The sequence below is a fragment of the Aquarana catesbeiana genome, linkage group LG01, assembly GCF_042186555.1.
Source record: "Aquarana catesbeiana isolate 2022-GZ linkage group LG01, ASM4218655v1, whole genome shotgun sequence".
NCBI classification, from domain to species: domain Eukaryota; kingdom Metazoa; phylum Chordata; class Amphibia; order Anura; family Ranidae; genus Aquarana; species Aquarana catesbeiana.
This window is the reverse complement of record NC_133324.1, coordinates 599,805,408-599,821,798: the sequence shown is the minus strand read 5'-3', so window position 1 is coordinate 599,821,798 and position 16,391 is coordinate 599,805,408. Positions and strand designations below refer to the sequence as shown.

At 40.4% G+C, this 16,391-nt stretch overlaps 1 protein-coding gene across 4 annotated transcripts in view; it reads left to right on the top strand.

Annotated features, from left to right (window-relative positions):
• TBC1D2 (TBC1 domain family member 2) overlaps nucleotides 1–16,391 on the top strand; it is an 83,068-nt gene that overhangs the window by 48,165 nt on the left and 18,512 nt on the right. For all 4 annotated transcript variants that reach the window (XM_073598632.1, XM_073598648.1, XM_073598640.1 and 1 more), the window contains exons 7-11: nucleotides 281–661; nucleotides 1,435–1,545; nucleotides 8,706–8,896; nucleotides 9,123–9,593; nucleotides 12,551–12,671. In XM_073598632.1, coding sequence (XP_073454733.1) covers nucleotides 281–661; nucleotides 1,435–1,545; nucleotides 8,706–8,896; nucleotides 9,123–9,593; nucleotides 12,551–12,671 — 1,275 coding nt within the window. The remainder of the gene's footprint in view (nucleotides 1–280; nucleotides 662–1,434; nucleotides 1,546–8,705; nucleotides 8,897–9,122; nucleotides 9,594–12,550; nucleotides 12,672–16,391) is intronic.

The window sequence follows — 16,391 nt, the reverse complement described above, 5'->3', positions numbered from 1 at the left end:
ATTTGATAGGCTAGTTGTACAGAAGTTGATCGGAAGATAGACTTCTGCACAACCACTGTTCCCATACATGGCACAAAATGCGGCCTTCTCTGCTAAACTAAAATTGCGATCCATGTATGGCCAGCTTTAGGCAACATGTTACCCCATGAATTGAAAAATCTTTGAAATTAACTATTAGGCTTTCTCAAGCAGTTAAATGTAGCTTTTCCTTGTCTTTTACTCAGGATATTTTGTTGCAGGAATATTACATGTTTGCTCTTGTTTCTTTTGTTTATGCCAGGATCTTGTAAAGCTTCTGCACCGAGCTCTTGAATCTGCTCACCAGGAAAAGAGAGCCTGCAATGATTACCTGAATGCTGCAGATGAAAAGGATAGACTTGAAATGATACGTCACAAGATTAGGCAAATCGAGGACCTAAAACAACGAGTTGAGGCTCTTGAACAGGAGAAGAAAGATCTGGAACAGTGTGCTAGCTTCAAGGATTTCCACATAGACGAACTAAAAGAGCATATTCAACTGTTAATGGAGAAAAATAATGCAAAACAGCAAGTTATCTTGAAGCAAAATGAACAACTTCTCAGCCACAATGATCCAGATGTCGCAAACAGCATCTTAAATGAAACCCTACAGCAGCATTACCGGAAGATTGAAAGCCTAATGGTGAGATATATTTGAAACGCATCTTTTAATGAAATGCAAAGTGGCGATAAAACAACTTAAAGTGTATGTAGACTCTAACAATACATTTTTCTTATTTGCTCCCTTATGGTTTGTTAAATATATTGAAAGGGTTTTATAATATTTGTTCACCAAGTGCAATAAAAAAATAACTGTTCATTTAGCCAAAAAACTTGTGCGCTGATAACTTCCTGTGCGCTCTTCCTGTGCAGACAGCATTGTTCCAAACTATCTCTATTGACTACAAAGCACTTCCTTTATGTCATGGAGAAGGGGAGATGTTACATAATCCTAACACACTATCTTGTTAGGGTGGCAAAGCTTCTGCTCTTGGATACAGTATGGTTGTCACTCACCCAGGATGGGGAGTGTGTTTCTGGCAGGATCACTTGGTGAAAAGAAAAAAAAAAGGAAAATAATTCACAAATAAAATTAAGGAAAAGTAAGCTACAATACATTCAATTTTTGTTCTTGGATTTAGATATGCTTAAAGTGTTGGACAATGCAACCAAATTTGTGTCACAGGGCTCACCTGGTGGTATTATATCTGCTATCTTGTGTTCAAAGATATCACAAAATGGTAAAGTGTTATGTATTCACAAAAGCAAAAAAACAGAGCTGTTTGAATGTACTGTGGCCAGATGTGACAAAGACATGTGGCTTTTTGGTATCAAAAGCAGATCCTGGTTGCACAACATGATATACAAATGTATGGATAGACTGTAACCATTTAATTTCTTGTTTTCCATCCAAAGGATGACATAAATGCCTACAAAACACAGAACCAGTTTTTAAACTCTGAAATCCACCAAGTAACAGACCTATGGAGAAACACAGCTAAGAAAGAATCCGCTCTTCTAATGAAGGTAATAGTCTTGGTTTTTTGTGGCCTGGGGATTTCTTCCTAGGGTCAGCTCTGATTAAAATTGATATTTCAAGTTTGTATAAGTGCAGTTAGATTGCAATATGGTGGCTTGTTCTATCTTTCCACATCAACAATGATGAGATCTTCAACAAGGCCCCTACACTTTCAACCCATTTTTTCTGGGTATTGCAATGTCAAAATATGGTGTCATCCACCCTTGATACATTCTTCATTAAGTAAAATAACACACAACTGGGCAGTCTGGCTGCAAATTAAGTAATAAATGAGTTATCAACATGTCCTTTGAGTTTTAAAAAATATGAATATGTTATATAATGAAAATAATTTTAATAAATAGTTAATAATAAAAAGTTTACATTCACAAAATGTAATATGGCAAGTTTTTTTTTTTGCATTTGTTCTTTTTTATGGTTCAATAGTTTTTATTGAGTAAATAAACAATATTACAAAGACATTCACATTTTTTGGATGACTTACAAGAAACATCCAACAGGGTGGATTAAGGCATAAATGAGATATCCAACATGTTAGGTAAGTTGTATTTACCTATCAGAAATGTAAAATAAAAAGAACATACTATCAAAGGAAAAAGGGAACAATGGACTGTCCCAGTAAACCGGAGGCATTTATTCTTTTTTAGAAAGGGGTTCTGGGAATTTCTTGGAAGATTACATCCTTTGTGGTGTAGATCACCTAACAGGCTTGCAGTATGATCATTCTGAAACATTTACGCCAAGTTATAAAGCAGTGGGTGGGTTCTATTCCCCACTAGCAAAATACAGTGGGGACGGAAAGTATTCAGAATCCCTTAAATGTTTCACTCTTTGTTATATTGCAGCCATTTGCTAAAATCATTTAAGTTCATTTTTTTCCTCATTAATGTACACACAGCACCCCATATTGACAGAAAAACACAGAATTGTTGACATTTTTGCAGATTTATTAAAAAATGCATGGGAATTTCTATTCGGGTTTCTATGGAACATGTTCACATCAATGCATTTTTGTGCCTCTGCGTTTTTGGAAAGAGTCGGGGACTTTTTTTCGTGCAAAATGCAGCATTTTGCATGTAATAGAATTCAATGGACCAGCATCAAAAACGCAAGTACAGCGTTTTTGCTGCGTTTTTGCCGCGTTTTGCGTTTTTGGCTTTTTTTTTTTTTTTAGACTGTATACAGTCTAAAAAAAAAACTGTAAAAAAACCCCAAAAAAACTCCCGCAAAACGTGGCAAAAACGCTGCAAAAACACTGTAAAAAAAGCACCACAAAAAACACTACAGAAACGCTCAAAAGCAACATGCATAGATGTGAATCGAGCCTAAGACCCCTTTCAAACCAAGGCGCTTCAAAAACACCCTAAAACGCCTTAGCGTTAATACAGCGTTTTAGGGTCGTTAGCGGTAAAATTAACGCAACGCTGCAGGCGTTTTAACAGCGTTTTTCAAGCGTTATTGACGCATGTGTTATTGATGCTATCTTTCTGCTTGCATGTTTATCCTTTGTGATATCATGTAAAACAAGCAGTGTCATGTAAAGTAACAAGCAGTGTTTTGTTTTACTTCAAATCTTCATTTTTCTGGGATTAATTCTTTTTTTTTTGGCACTTTAATTTTGTTTTTTTGGCACTTTGATGGTCTGTTTAATCATTCTGACCTTCCCACAATTTCAGTCCTGTTGTTGTAGATGCTCTCTTTTCTGCTTGCATGTTTACCTTTTTGTGAGATCATGTGAATTTTCTACAGCTCAGGGCAGATTATAGGCACTCTTCAGGCATTTTTACAGCATTTTCAATTCATTTCAATTGAGAGGGGCGTTTTTGAAGCGCTTTTTTCAACGCCCAAAAGCTGCTCCAAAATGCTGCTTGCAGGACTTTTCTCAACGCCCCGCCTACGCAACGCCTCTGTGTGGAAGGGTCTATTGAGATGCATGGGGAGCGTTTTATGAGCGTTTTAATAGAGTTATTTTTAACGCTAAAACACTGCAAAAACGCCTTGGTGTGAAAGGGTTCTAAGGCTCCATTCACACTAATGCGTTTTTTTATGCATTTTGCATTTGCAGAAATGCATGGGAATTTTTTAAAATGGGTTCCTATGGAACATGTTCACATCAATGCATTTTTGTACCTCTGCGTTTTTGGAAAGGGTCAGGGACTTTTTTTCATGCAAACTGCAGCGTTTTGCATGTAATAGAATTCAATGGACCAGCATCAAAAACGCAAGTACATAGTTTTTACAGCGTTTTTGACGCGTTTTGCGTTTTTGACGTTTTTTTTTTTTTTAGACTGTATACAGTCTAAATAAAACGCAAAACGCAGTAAAACGCTGTAAAAACGCTGCAAAAATGCTGCTCAAAAACGTGGCAAGCACCACAAAAAACACTGCAGAAACGCTCAAAAGCAACGTGCATAGATGTGAATCGAGCCTAAGGCTCCATTCACACTAGCGCGTTTTTTGATGCATTTTGCATTTTGCAGAAATGCATGGGAATTTTTTAACATGGGTTCCTATGGAACATGTTCACATCAATGCTTTTTTGTATCTCTGCGTTTTTGGAAAGGGTCGGGGACTTTTTTTCATGCAAAAAGCAGCGTTTTGCATGTAATGGATTTCAATGGACAAGCATCAAAAACGCAAGTGCACCATTTTTGCAGCGTTTTTGCAGCGTTTTTGGTGCGTTTTTGGTGCGTTTTTGCCGTTTTTTTTTTTTTTTTTATTTTTTTTTTTAAGACTGTAAAAAAAAAAAATGAAAAAAAAAAAAAAAAAAAAACGCAAAACGCGGCAAAAACGCAGCAAAAACGCTACAAAAACGCTGCTCAAAAACGTGCCAAGCATGAAAAAAAAACCTCCAAAAACGCTCAAAAGCCTTATGCTGGCCATACACTATACAGAAAATCGGCCGAACCCATTTTCGAAAAACGAACGTTCGACCGTGACCGCAAACGATCGTGCCATCATATAATGTCCGATAATCTGTTCAGTGGACATGAATAAATAATTTTGTGTTCGTTTTTTTACATATACCTAGTGCAGGCAGTTCGGACGGGAAACACATTAACCTTGCAATTGATCGTACGTTCGGCAGAAATTTTCCAAACATGCCGTTCGTTTTTTTTCCACAAAAACGTCACAAACGATTATCGATTTGTACCCACTAACTTGCCGAAAAACGAACGAAGTGTCCATACGAACGATTTTTCGGCCGATTTTTCGTATAGTGTATGGCCAGCATTAGGCTCGATTCACACCTATGCATGTTGCTTTTGGGCGTTTTTGGAGGTTTTTTTTCATGCTTGCCACGTTTTTGAGCAGCGTTTTTGCAGCGTTTTTGCCGCGATTTTGCCGCGATTTGCGTTTTGCGGTTTTTTTTTTTTTTTTTACAGTTTTTTTTTACAGTCTAAAAAAAAAAAATTAAAAAAAAATTAAAAAAAAAAAAAAACGGCAAAAACGCATCAAAAACGCATCAAAAACGCTGCAAAAACGGTGCAAAAACGGTGCACTTGCGTTTTTGATGCTTGTCCATTGAAATCCATTACATGCAAAACGCTGCTTTTTGCATGAAAAAAAGTCCCCGACCCTTTCTAAAAATGCAGAGAAACAAAAAAGCATTGATGTGAACATGTTCCATAGGAACCCATGTTAAAAAATTCCCGTGCATTTCTGCAAAATGCAAAATGCATCAAAAAACGCGCTAGTGTGAATGGAGCCTAAGGCTGGATTCACACCTTTGCATTTTTAATGCTTTTTGCATTTTGCAGATTTGCGCTAGTGTGAATGGAGCCTTAGTCAGAAGTTGTACAAAAGATTTACGTACAAAATATATACTATACTTAGGCCTGGTTCACACCTATGCAGGTTGCAGTTTGCATATTCCAGGTGCATTTTGCGTTTTTCAATACACGTTTTTGATCCATTGAAGTCTATGGAACCAAAAACCAGAAAAAAGTCCCTGGCCCTTTCCATAAAATGCAGAGATGTGAACTACATCCATAGGCAACCATGTTAAATGGACTGTAGTGTGTTTCGGCAAAACTGAAAGTGCACTAAAAAATGCATAGGTGTGAACCAGGCCTAAAGGTACAAAAAAAAAAAAAAAAGCTGCAAGAAGGCAGGCTATTTATCGCAGAAGAGACATGCTAAATAAAAAAACTTTCCTGCCTGTCTTCCCTAAAAAGTACAGTGAGTTTTGCATGCGCAGCTCAGGGTACATTGTCAGCACAATGTCTGTGTGCTGAAATGACTGATCTCCTGCGCATTTGCAATAAAAAAAGGCAAAAACCTGGCACCTGGAAGAAGCCGAGGAGAAAATGTTGATGCTGGGGAGGGAACTGTGCATTTTAATCTGTTGGTGGGGAGTATTTGCAGCTTTAATACCACTTTAACCACTTGTCTACCTAAGGAGTTTTTTTATACACAGTAAAGTCTGCATTTTTTGCTGGAAATTACCTTAAACTCTTAAACAATTATCTATTTTCTGAAACCAGAGGCCTCATAGACTAAAACAAGGGTAGTTGCTTTTTTATGTTGCACGATATTTTTGCAACTGTTTGTCAAGCAGACATTTGCAAGAAAAAATACATCAAAATGAATTTTAGTGCAAAGACATGCAATATAATACCCAAAGTTTTGGTAAAATTTAAAAGAAGGGGTTACATTGAGTACATAAATAATAAATATGTCAAGCCTTATAACACCTATAACACACCTTATAACACACTTATAGCACCTGTAAAATTGCAAAATCCTTTGGTACCCAAAATTCCTCATAGGCTCCATATTCTCCCTGTTGTTCCCATGTCGATGTTCATGGTGATATCTCAGATGTGTGGCACAAATTTTTAGACCCCCATTGTAACCTCTTCCCTCCACTGTAAATAACCAAGCACAGATTGTGCTTGGTTAGCTGCTTCCTCAGCTACCATAGCCAGACAATGCTAGCTCTGAACGTGAACTAATACATAAACATATTACACACCACTTTCGGGTTCATTAGTCGTAGGGGGATCATTTGCAGCAATTTACCGCAGAGGAAGGGGAGGTCCGGGAACCTGGACGAGCGCACATTTCAAGCTCACGGTTACCTTGACACCTTGAATACCAGGACGTTTATAAAAAAAACTGCTGTGCCCAATGCTTCTGCATCACATATGTCATTTTTTCCAGTTTAAGCTAGTTAACTTGTTGGGTGAAAAATTTCTTTAAATTTTGTTGATCTATTTGATATAATTACACTGTTGGTTGCCTGTTCATGCCACTCCCCAAGGGTTGAAGGGATCTGTTTTATGGTAATAACTTTACCAATGAAAATCTAGAGGCCTATAGACTTCTGAACCTTCTAACGCCAAATACCTGCTACTTCCTGCTATAAAATGTTGGGATTTCTGGTGTAGCTATTACATAATAACTATTGCAGCAGATTATGCCAATTATAAAGAATTTTCCAGTGGGCATATTTGAGACATTTGATCTGGAAAACCTTGAATAATCTAGAAAGTTATAAAATACAGAGACATACAATTTAAAACACATTGCATTGAGCTGATGTTTTCTGCTAATGAAAAATGCCTTATTTATGAGAAAATACATTGCCCATCTTGGTCCTGTAATGCCCCGTACACACGGTCGGACTTTGTTCGGACATTCCGACAACAAGATCCTAGGATTTTTTCAGACGGATGTTGGCTCAAACTTGTCTTGCATACACACGGTCACACAAAGTTGTCGGAAAATCCGATCGTTTTAAACGCGGTGACGTAAAACATGTACGTCGGGACTATAAACGGGGCAGTGGCCAATAGCTTTCATCTCTTTATTTATTCTGAGCATGCGTGGCACTTTGTCCGTCAGATTTGTGTACACACGATCGGAATTTCCGACAACGGATTTTGTTGTCGGAAAATTTTATCTCCTGCTCTCCAACTTTGTGTGTCGGAAAATCCGATGGAAAATGTCCGATGGAGCCCACACACGGTCGGAATTTCCGACAACAAGGTCCTATCACACATTTTCCGTCGGAAAATCCGACCGTGTGTACGGGGCATTAGAGATTAAAGCTGAACTCCAGGCAGAAAAACATTTATTCAAATATATAACTTACTTGCGCTGCCCAAACTGTTATATAAATGTTATATAAATAACAATCTTGTCTAATAATATTAATTCTTGGCCAGAAAGACCATCCTGTCCAAATGGAAACCAAACAAACCTCCTACGATCTTGCAATAGAGATCCATGGTGGATTCAGATTTACCATTATATAAACTTACGTAGATGAGCCAAAAGTTCGAAAAGATCTGGGGTGCCTGGGTTAAAGCCTAAACTCCTGACAATCCTGGGGCTCTCGTCCTGAGCTAACTGAATACTGGGTGGTACTGATATGTCTTCCCCTCTCTCCCCCTTTCCTCCTCCCCCCCCCCCAGCCCCAGGGCGATTTATACTGTCTGCTTTTTTATTAAGCTAGATAGGGAATTAGGCCCGACATGAATATACTTGATTCTCTAGATGTAACACACTGTCTATTATAACATGCTTGTTTTGAGATATATCTCTTATACTGCACTGAACTAAACTTTGTGCCTTACTGTTCAATTTTCTTTTTATTTATTTATTTTTTTGTATGTATTGTTTATTTCCTTTTGAGATAAATAAAAACTTTTCTGTAAAAAAAATAAATAAATCTTGTATTATAATAATAATTGCCACAAAGGATATAAAAATATAAATCCATTCTGTATGCACCAAATGCCTTTGCATACACAGTTATTGCCTTGTAAAAGAAGCTGTGACATCATTTCTGTGTTGCACATAGCCTGTGCAGAGAAAGGACAGTGGGGGGGGGGGGGGGGGGACACAGCAGGCCCCACCCACTACAGGCTTCCTTTAGATAACTACAGAAGGGGGCGGATACAAGACCAGTCACCCTGTGCATAGAGAGAGAGCGGCAGTGAGTGGTCTTTATTACAGGAAGCTTCTATACAGGGGGACATTTTTACACTGGAGTACTGTACAGATCTGGAAGAAATACACAAATCACACCAACATTCAAGGAAGAATACACGTCTCTTGTATTTAGACATTTGCTTAACCTGGAGTTCAGCTTTACCTACTATTCAAATCCAACTGCCAACCCTTTTTTGTCTTGCAGTGCTCATACTTGGAAGCTAGAAATTGCCAAATAGAAAGCAAATATTTAATTGTGTTGAGAAAGTTGCAGGAAGCTCTGCCATATCTGGATGCTGAGTACTGTGAAGTCATAAAAAATCTGATAGAAGATGCCTTGCAATCTGACATGAAAAGGGATCATAACCAACTGAGTGTACATTTTCGTCCTCTCGGGTAGGTGACTATTTTGCATGTGACCTTGCTGGGCCTCTTTTTAATGGAGAAAATGTGCATGCAATGCAGAAATATACTGCATATATGTTTTTATATAATTTTGCCCTGACATTCACTTTCATTGGCTAATCCTGCCCTATTTGCATTCTATCACAGTTTGTATTGTATATGAATATAATCTTCTGCCTTTTATTTTGTAAAATTAAAATTGGTCTATATTTTTTAGTGAATATGATGACTATGGCTTTGCTATAATACCAGAATATGAGGTTGAACACTTGAAACTTTTAGCCAAAATTCAAGCATTAGAAATTCGATCCAATAAGCTTCTCACGCATGAGGTTGTGGACAAACCTTTAAGAATGAAATGGAACAGTATCGAGGAACTCAACCATTCTATGGAGCTGAAGAACTTAGTAAGGTGTGGAATCCCTCCAGAACACCGTAAACGTGTATGGAAATGGCTCACTGCTCAACGGATTCAGATCAGATCACACCATTATGCAGATCTTAAGGCAAAGTGTGAGAGTTCCCAGCATCCAGCCTCTCAGCAGATTGAACTTGATATACATCGAACTTTGACCAATAACAAGCACTTCAGTTGCCCTACATCAGAGTTTATTCAGAAGCTGAGGAGGGTGCTTCTTGCATACTCATGGCAAAACCCAACCATTGGGTACTGTCAGGGACTGAACAGGTAAGAATATACATAAAATGGCAACTACTGTGTTATGAAATGTGATTACATCTTTGCCTGAAAGCATGTCTTGCACTGTCTATTAAGCACACAGATTTAATGAACAGTACATCTAGATTAAATTTTATTAGGCAGATACTTTAAGGGTTCAGTCATACCACATGCGGTGGGACTGCGTTGGGAGGCTATTCCAGTGCAGTTCCACCACATAAGGCAAAATGTCTGGTCTTCCTATCTGCCCGGTTCACACCGCTGCCTTGCAGTGGTGTGTGGGCCGGCAGTTGAATGAGATGTCTATGTGACATTTCAATAAAGTTTGTTTAAAAAAAAAGGAACAGTGCAATGTGCACCCAGCACACCAACCGCTGCATTGTAACCCAATGGCTGGTGTGAACATACCCTAAAGGTAGCTTAATTGTGTCTTCATTGGCATTGTGAAGGCATTTTATTTTTACACTTGAGAAAGCATTGGAAGTGCAGATTAGAAAGTCAGAGTGAAGTCAAAAGTACTGACAATGACTACTTGTCAATGGTCAATGCCTCCTGTTTTACTGAAGTCATATGATTAGTAAGAGCCAGAAACTAGCATTTTCAGGAGGAATGGCAACCTCAGTAGTCTCATGGTGATGGTTTCCTTTAAAACTGAATGTGTGTTTAAAGATTCCATACTCCCATATAATCCAGTGTTGTTGATTTAACACAAAATCCTCAACTGATGGACTGTTCTAGTGTGCATAATAGATTTCTACTACCTTCAAAGCTTGAATATCAGTTGCACACACTTGGTCCTTTGTAGTGATGTAAGGTAGATCTAAATCCAATAACTAAAACCTCATATATGATTTAACATGTTACTGTAGTTTCTATTTTTTTTTGGGGGGGGGGGGTTTGATCTTTTCAAATCTGCAGCTTTCATTAAAATGTAACTTCCAAAAAGGCCAGCTGCTTGGCTGTCATGCTGGTGTTTTTTCTTCAGCATGTCCTGACCTGGGAGCTAAGTGTAGAGCTAAAGAATCCTTACTATACTCGAACTTTAATGTGCTGTGCGCTTATTTTGGGTCCCTGTCTCAGTTTTTAAAGTTCAACACAGCCAGGGGTACAACATTGATTTTCAGGAGTAGAGCAGCTACAGCTGCTCAGGGCTGCCGATAAGGGGGTACCAACTGTCCTCCTGAATTAGGCCTGGGCCAGCAGGGAAGCCCGGGCAGCAGGGGGAGTTGGATGTGAGCAGGGAGGGTGATTGGTGCGGTGGGGTAATTATTGAAAACACTTCCCTCTTTGCAGCAGCTGAATGCCAGCTTCTCTTCCTCTCCCTCCCGCCAGCTTTCAGCTGCTGCAGAGAGAGCTATACAGGGGATGGGTTCCAGTAATCCCCCCCCCCACACACACACACACCGTGCCAACCACCCTAACTGTTTGTAGGGTATGTTTGGAGCCTCCTGTTATTCTATGAGGACAAAGCAGCTGTATGAACACAGCCGAAGGTCCTTATTTGACAGGTGTGAAGCTGAATGGCCCTGAATGCACACTTTCTGTGTTTGGAGCTGTAGACCTGCACCCATCCCCCTTTTGAATTATGTGTTCTAACAGCCGTTGTGTAACCATAGCATAACACAGGGTCTGCACAGCTCCAGCCACATATAAAAAAAGACACTGATTCACACTATACCAACTCCAACAACCATGTGAACGAGCCAAAAAGACTTATTCACACACAGAGCATTATTTATTAACGCAATACAGTTTTACATGTGTTAGTAAAACCATACATATCATCACAACTACTTTGTGCATCCAAGAGGATTATACCTTGTTTTTTTTTTTTGCAGAACAAATTGGGCTTGTATTTGGTGGTAAATGGTAATAGATATCGCCCTGATTTATTTATTGTTATTATCAAGGGAATACTGGCCCATGCTATTTTTTTTAAAATGTAGCTGTATATTTCTTGCTACCAACATAACCTACCACCAAAGAACAATCCAAAATAAATTCTCCCGCTCCTGACGACTGCAGCAATACCGCATACTGTATGTGTATGTTAGGTACGGTTGTACCCGTAGTAGAGCCCAAAAACAATAGTGCGCATCTTGCTTTTTTTATCCTACCTAAAACACATTAGCTGACACCCTGTCCAAAAAATACTGTCTTTGACCCAAACGCTAACCCTGGCATTGACCTAGATCAAACCTAAATCAAACCTCTAGGTATTTTTCTTTAATTTGTTTTATTTAATTTTTTCTATCAAAGGGACAGAGAAAGATACAATGAATCTTTCTCATCCATTCACAGAGACTGAAAACACCGGGGCCGGCTTCACAGCCAATCTGAGGCTATCACAGTGATCAGGTGACCCGGAATCTGACTTTTTGGGTCCCCGGACATTAGAACGGGGCCTGGGGCTCTCGGTGAGACCCCAGTCACTGTGCTAGGAGGCACGGCTTCTAGCACAAAGGGAGGTATGCAAGAATGCGGCCCCATGTCAAAAAACCCAGTGCAGTGGGGCCGCATATTTGTGTATTGTCGGCACCAAGGGGTTAAAGGGGAAATTTTTTAATCCCTGCTTACATGATGCTGGGTTGTCCTCCATTCAGATACACCCCACCCAGCGGATCCAGTGTTCTCTAGCTGAGATCCACTTCTCTGCTGCCACTGCTCAGGTCCCTCTCTGCCATTTTCTTCTGTGACATCATTGGGAGGTGGCTGTCCCTTCTGGGTTCAATTAGGCGGCTCCTGATGATGCGGCGCTGGCCTGTCCCCCTATTAATGGAAGCCTATGCCTTCTGGGATATATGACGTGCATATCCCAGGAGGCACCAGTTGCACTGCACATGTTTCTTACCTAGGCGTGAATGGATAATAAGGGAGACCTAAACCTGGATTCCTGAAAAAAAGAAGGTAAGCAAAAAAGAGTGAAGATCCACTTTAATATAACCACAGCTTTAATTTTGTTGCAGGTTAGCCGCCATAGCACTTTTGGTTTTGGAAGATGAGGAGAGTGCATTTTATTGTCTAGCTGATATTATTGAAAACATAATGCCACCAGAGTACTACAGTAATAACCTAACAGGATCACAGGTAAGATGTTAAAAAAAAATGATAGCGGAAAGTACAAGAAAAAGGTTGATAGGGTTAAAAGTGCCTGTGTTGCAGCGCTGACAAAGCGCTTTTCAGGCACTTTGGCAGCGCTGCCCTTTTATTTCAATGGGCAGGGTGTTTTGGGAGCAGTGTATACACCGCTCCCAAACTGCCCCAAAGATGCTGCTTGCGGGACTTTTCAGAACGTCCCACAAGTGCACCGCCCCAGTGTGAAAAGTCACACTGAAATAAATGGGGAGGCGGTTTTCAGGCGTTAGAGGCTATTTCTAGCGCTAAAACGCCTGAAAACCACCTCAGTGTGAAAGCAGCCTTAGAGACAACCCATTTAAACACAGACAGGGGTGCTTACAATGGTCATTTTTTATTCATTTAACTGATGTAATAGCTAAAGTAACATTTTTCACGGCCGTGTGAATGAAGCCTTAGTCATCATGCATTGTATTTAAGGCTTCATTCACACAGCTGTAAAAATGTTACTGATGTTATTACACATGGGTTTACTAGGAGAAAAGTTCTTGCATAATGACCAGTAAAGTACTTGCGTATAAATGCGTAAAGACACATATGCTTACATAATGATAATTTATTTTTCTACTTTGTTAAGGCTTCATTCACACGGTTGTAAAAAAAATTCTGTTTTTACACATGCGTTTTCTAGGAGAAAAGTTCCTAATGATCAGCAAAACACTTGCGCATAGATGCGTTTGCGTACAAAACTTGTTTTTATGATTTATTCTTCCCCTTTGTTTAGACTTGAAGAGTAACTTCACTTTTGTTGAATAAACGTCAGGGCTGGGCTTTCAGCCCTCCGTTCTCTGTGCTCAGGTTGCTCAGCTCAGCTATCACTGTGCAGGTTTTCATTTTGACTGACCATAAGAATCTCACATTCTTGTCTGAGATTAAACGCTTATCTCCCAGAAGAGCGTGATGGGCTCTTTTTCTGTCAAGCTTCAATTATATAGTCTCATTCTTACCCAGTACTAAGAATGTAAAGGCTGACGCATTGTCGCAACAGTTTTCCTCCGCTTCCAAGATTGAGTCGGTGCTTGTTCCAGTAATATCACCCGACTGCATTCTGGCTACTGACTGCTCAGATCCAGTCCCCTCCCAATAAACCTTGTGACCGCTGCTTTGTCCCTGTGGGTCTTCGCACGGCTTTGCTCCAGACTTACCATTCTCCCAAAGCGGCTGGCCACCCAGGGAAAGATCAACTCATTTGAGCTATTTCTCAACATATCTGGTGGCCTAGTCTCCGAGCTGATGTACCCGCCTTTTTAGCCGCTTGTTCCATGTGTGCACAGAGTAAGACACCACAACACCTTCCAGTGGGCCTTCTACAACCCATAACCAATGGATAGAGGCCTTGGACCCACCTGTCTATGGATTTTATTGTGGAGTTAACCAAGTCCCGGGGCAGCACAGTTTATTCTTATTGTGGTTGACCGATTCTCAAAAATGTCACATTGTATTCCATTAAAGAAGTTGCCCACATCCAAAGAACTGGCATCCATTTTTGCTCAGGAAATCTTTCGGTTACATGGGCTACCCAAGGTTAACATCTCTGACGGGGTAATTTGTCTCTAGGTTTTGTTGAGCCTTTTTTACACAGTTAGGAATTCAGCTTTCGTTCTCCTCTGCATATCACTCACAGTCCAATGGGGCCGCAGAACGAGCCAACTAAGGCTTGCAGCAATTTCTACGCTGCTATATTTCTGACCACCATAACAACTGGTCAGACCTCTTACCTTGGGCGGAGTTTGCTCACAATAATGCCATCAATACCCCTTCCCGATTGTCTCCATTTATGGCGAATTGACTGACTCATTTGTTCCTCAAAGAATTCCTGTGTTAGAGGAGCATCTCCACGATCTTCGTTCCACTTGGGTGCAGGTCCAAGAGTCTTTGCAAGGTGCCAGTGAGAGGTAGAGAGTGACTCTATGCTTCATCAAATGATTACAACGACTCTTTAAATAACCTTTGTCTTAACAAAAATAGCATTATTTCGAAACACACAGTCTTTGATTTCAGCAATATGTGTAGGGAGAATTGGACTGGAGTTCAATGTAAAATTCGATTCGAATTTCAGTCCGAATTTCCAAAATTTGGACGAATTTCGTTATGTTATTCGGAGCATTTGATAATAATTTGTCTGAAATTTATTCGGAACAAAACAAACCACACATGTCTAGCGTATACATGCATTTACACGTGTAAGTGCGAAAAGTGCACGTTCTTAAGACTCGTACACACTATAAGAAGATTGAACAAATATTTTCATCCATAGGATTTTCGTATAGTGTGTACACAACTTTTGACAGCCGATTCCGAATTTTCGTCCGAAAATTCTCAAAGGGACAAACTCCAAATGTTTTCCCGTACAGGAACAGAACGAACAAGTTTTGTTTAACTACTTCCCGCCCGCCGGCCGTCAAATGATGGCTGGGTCTCACGGCTCTCGTTCTGGGTGTACGTCATATGACGGCCCTCCAGACTGACCACTCCCACGCGCCCGTGGGGGCGCGCATCGCGCGGATCGGTGGTGTGCTGTGTCAGTCTGACACACCGCTACACCGATCTCGGTAAAAAGCCTCTGATGGAGCTCTTTATCATATGATCAGGCGTGTCCAATCACAATGTAAACAGGAAGAGCTGTTGATCGGATTTTCCTCACTCGCGTCTGACAGACGCGAGTAGAGGAGAGTCAATTGGCTGCTCTCCTGACAGGGGGATCTGTGCTGATTGTTGATCAGCGCAGCCCCCCCTCGGATGATCACCCAGGACCACCAGGATGCCCCCAGGACCACCAGGGATGCCACCACACTGGACCACCACGTATACCACCCTAGACCACCAGGGAAATGACAATCAGTGCCCAGGCAGCTGCCAATCAGTGCTCATCCCCAATGCCTGCCAGTGCCAGTGTCATCAGTGATGCCTATCAGTACCCATCAGTGCCAAGTATCAGTGCCTAGCAATGCCGCCTATCAGTGCCACCCATAAGTACCCATCAGTGCATCCTTTCAGTGCCCATCAGTGTTGCCTATCAGTGCCCACCAGTGCCACCCATGAGTGCCCATCAGTGCTGCCTATCAATGCCCATCAGTGCTGCATATCAGTGCCACTCATCAGTGCCGCCTACCAGTGCCCATCAGTGCTTATCGTCAGTGCCCATCAGTGCCACCTCATCGGTGCCAACTTATCAGTGCCCAGCAGTAAATGAGAAAACTTACTTATTTACAAAATTTTATAACAGAAACAAAAGAAAAACTTTTTTTTTTTATTTTAGGTCATTTTTTAATTCCTTTAGCAAAAAATAAAAACCGCAGAGGTGATCAAATACCACCAAAAAGAAAGCTCTATTTGTGAGAACAAAATGATAAAAATTCTGTTTGGGTACAGTGTAGCATGACCGCGCAATTGTCATTTAAACAGCGACAGCGCTGAAAGCTGAAAATTGGCTTGGGCAGGAAGTGGGTGTAACTGCCCTGTATTGAAGTGGTTAATGTGTACTGTTTTCGTATGATTTTTGTCCAAGAAAAATCAGAAAAGAAAGACTGCGCATGATCAGAAACAATAAACAAACAAAAAAAACCTTTGGCGTATGAGAATTTTTGTACGAATATTCGTTCATCGGCTCTGCTTTGCTGTGAAGCATCGAGAAAAATCGGACGAACGTTCGCCCGATTTTCTTATAGTGTG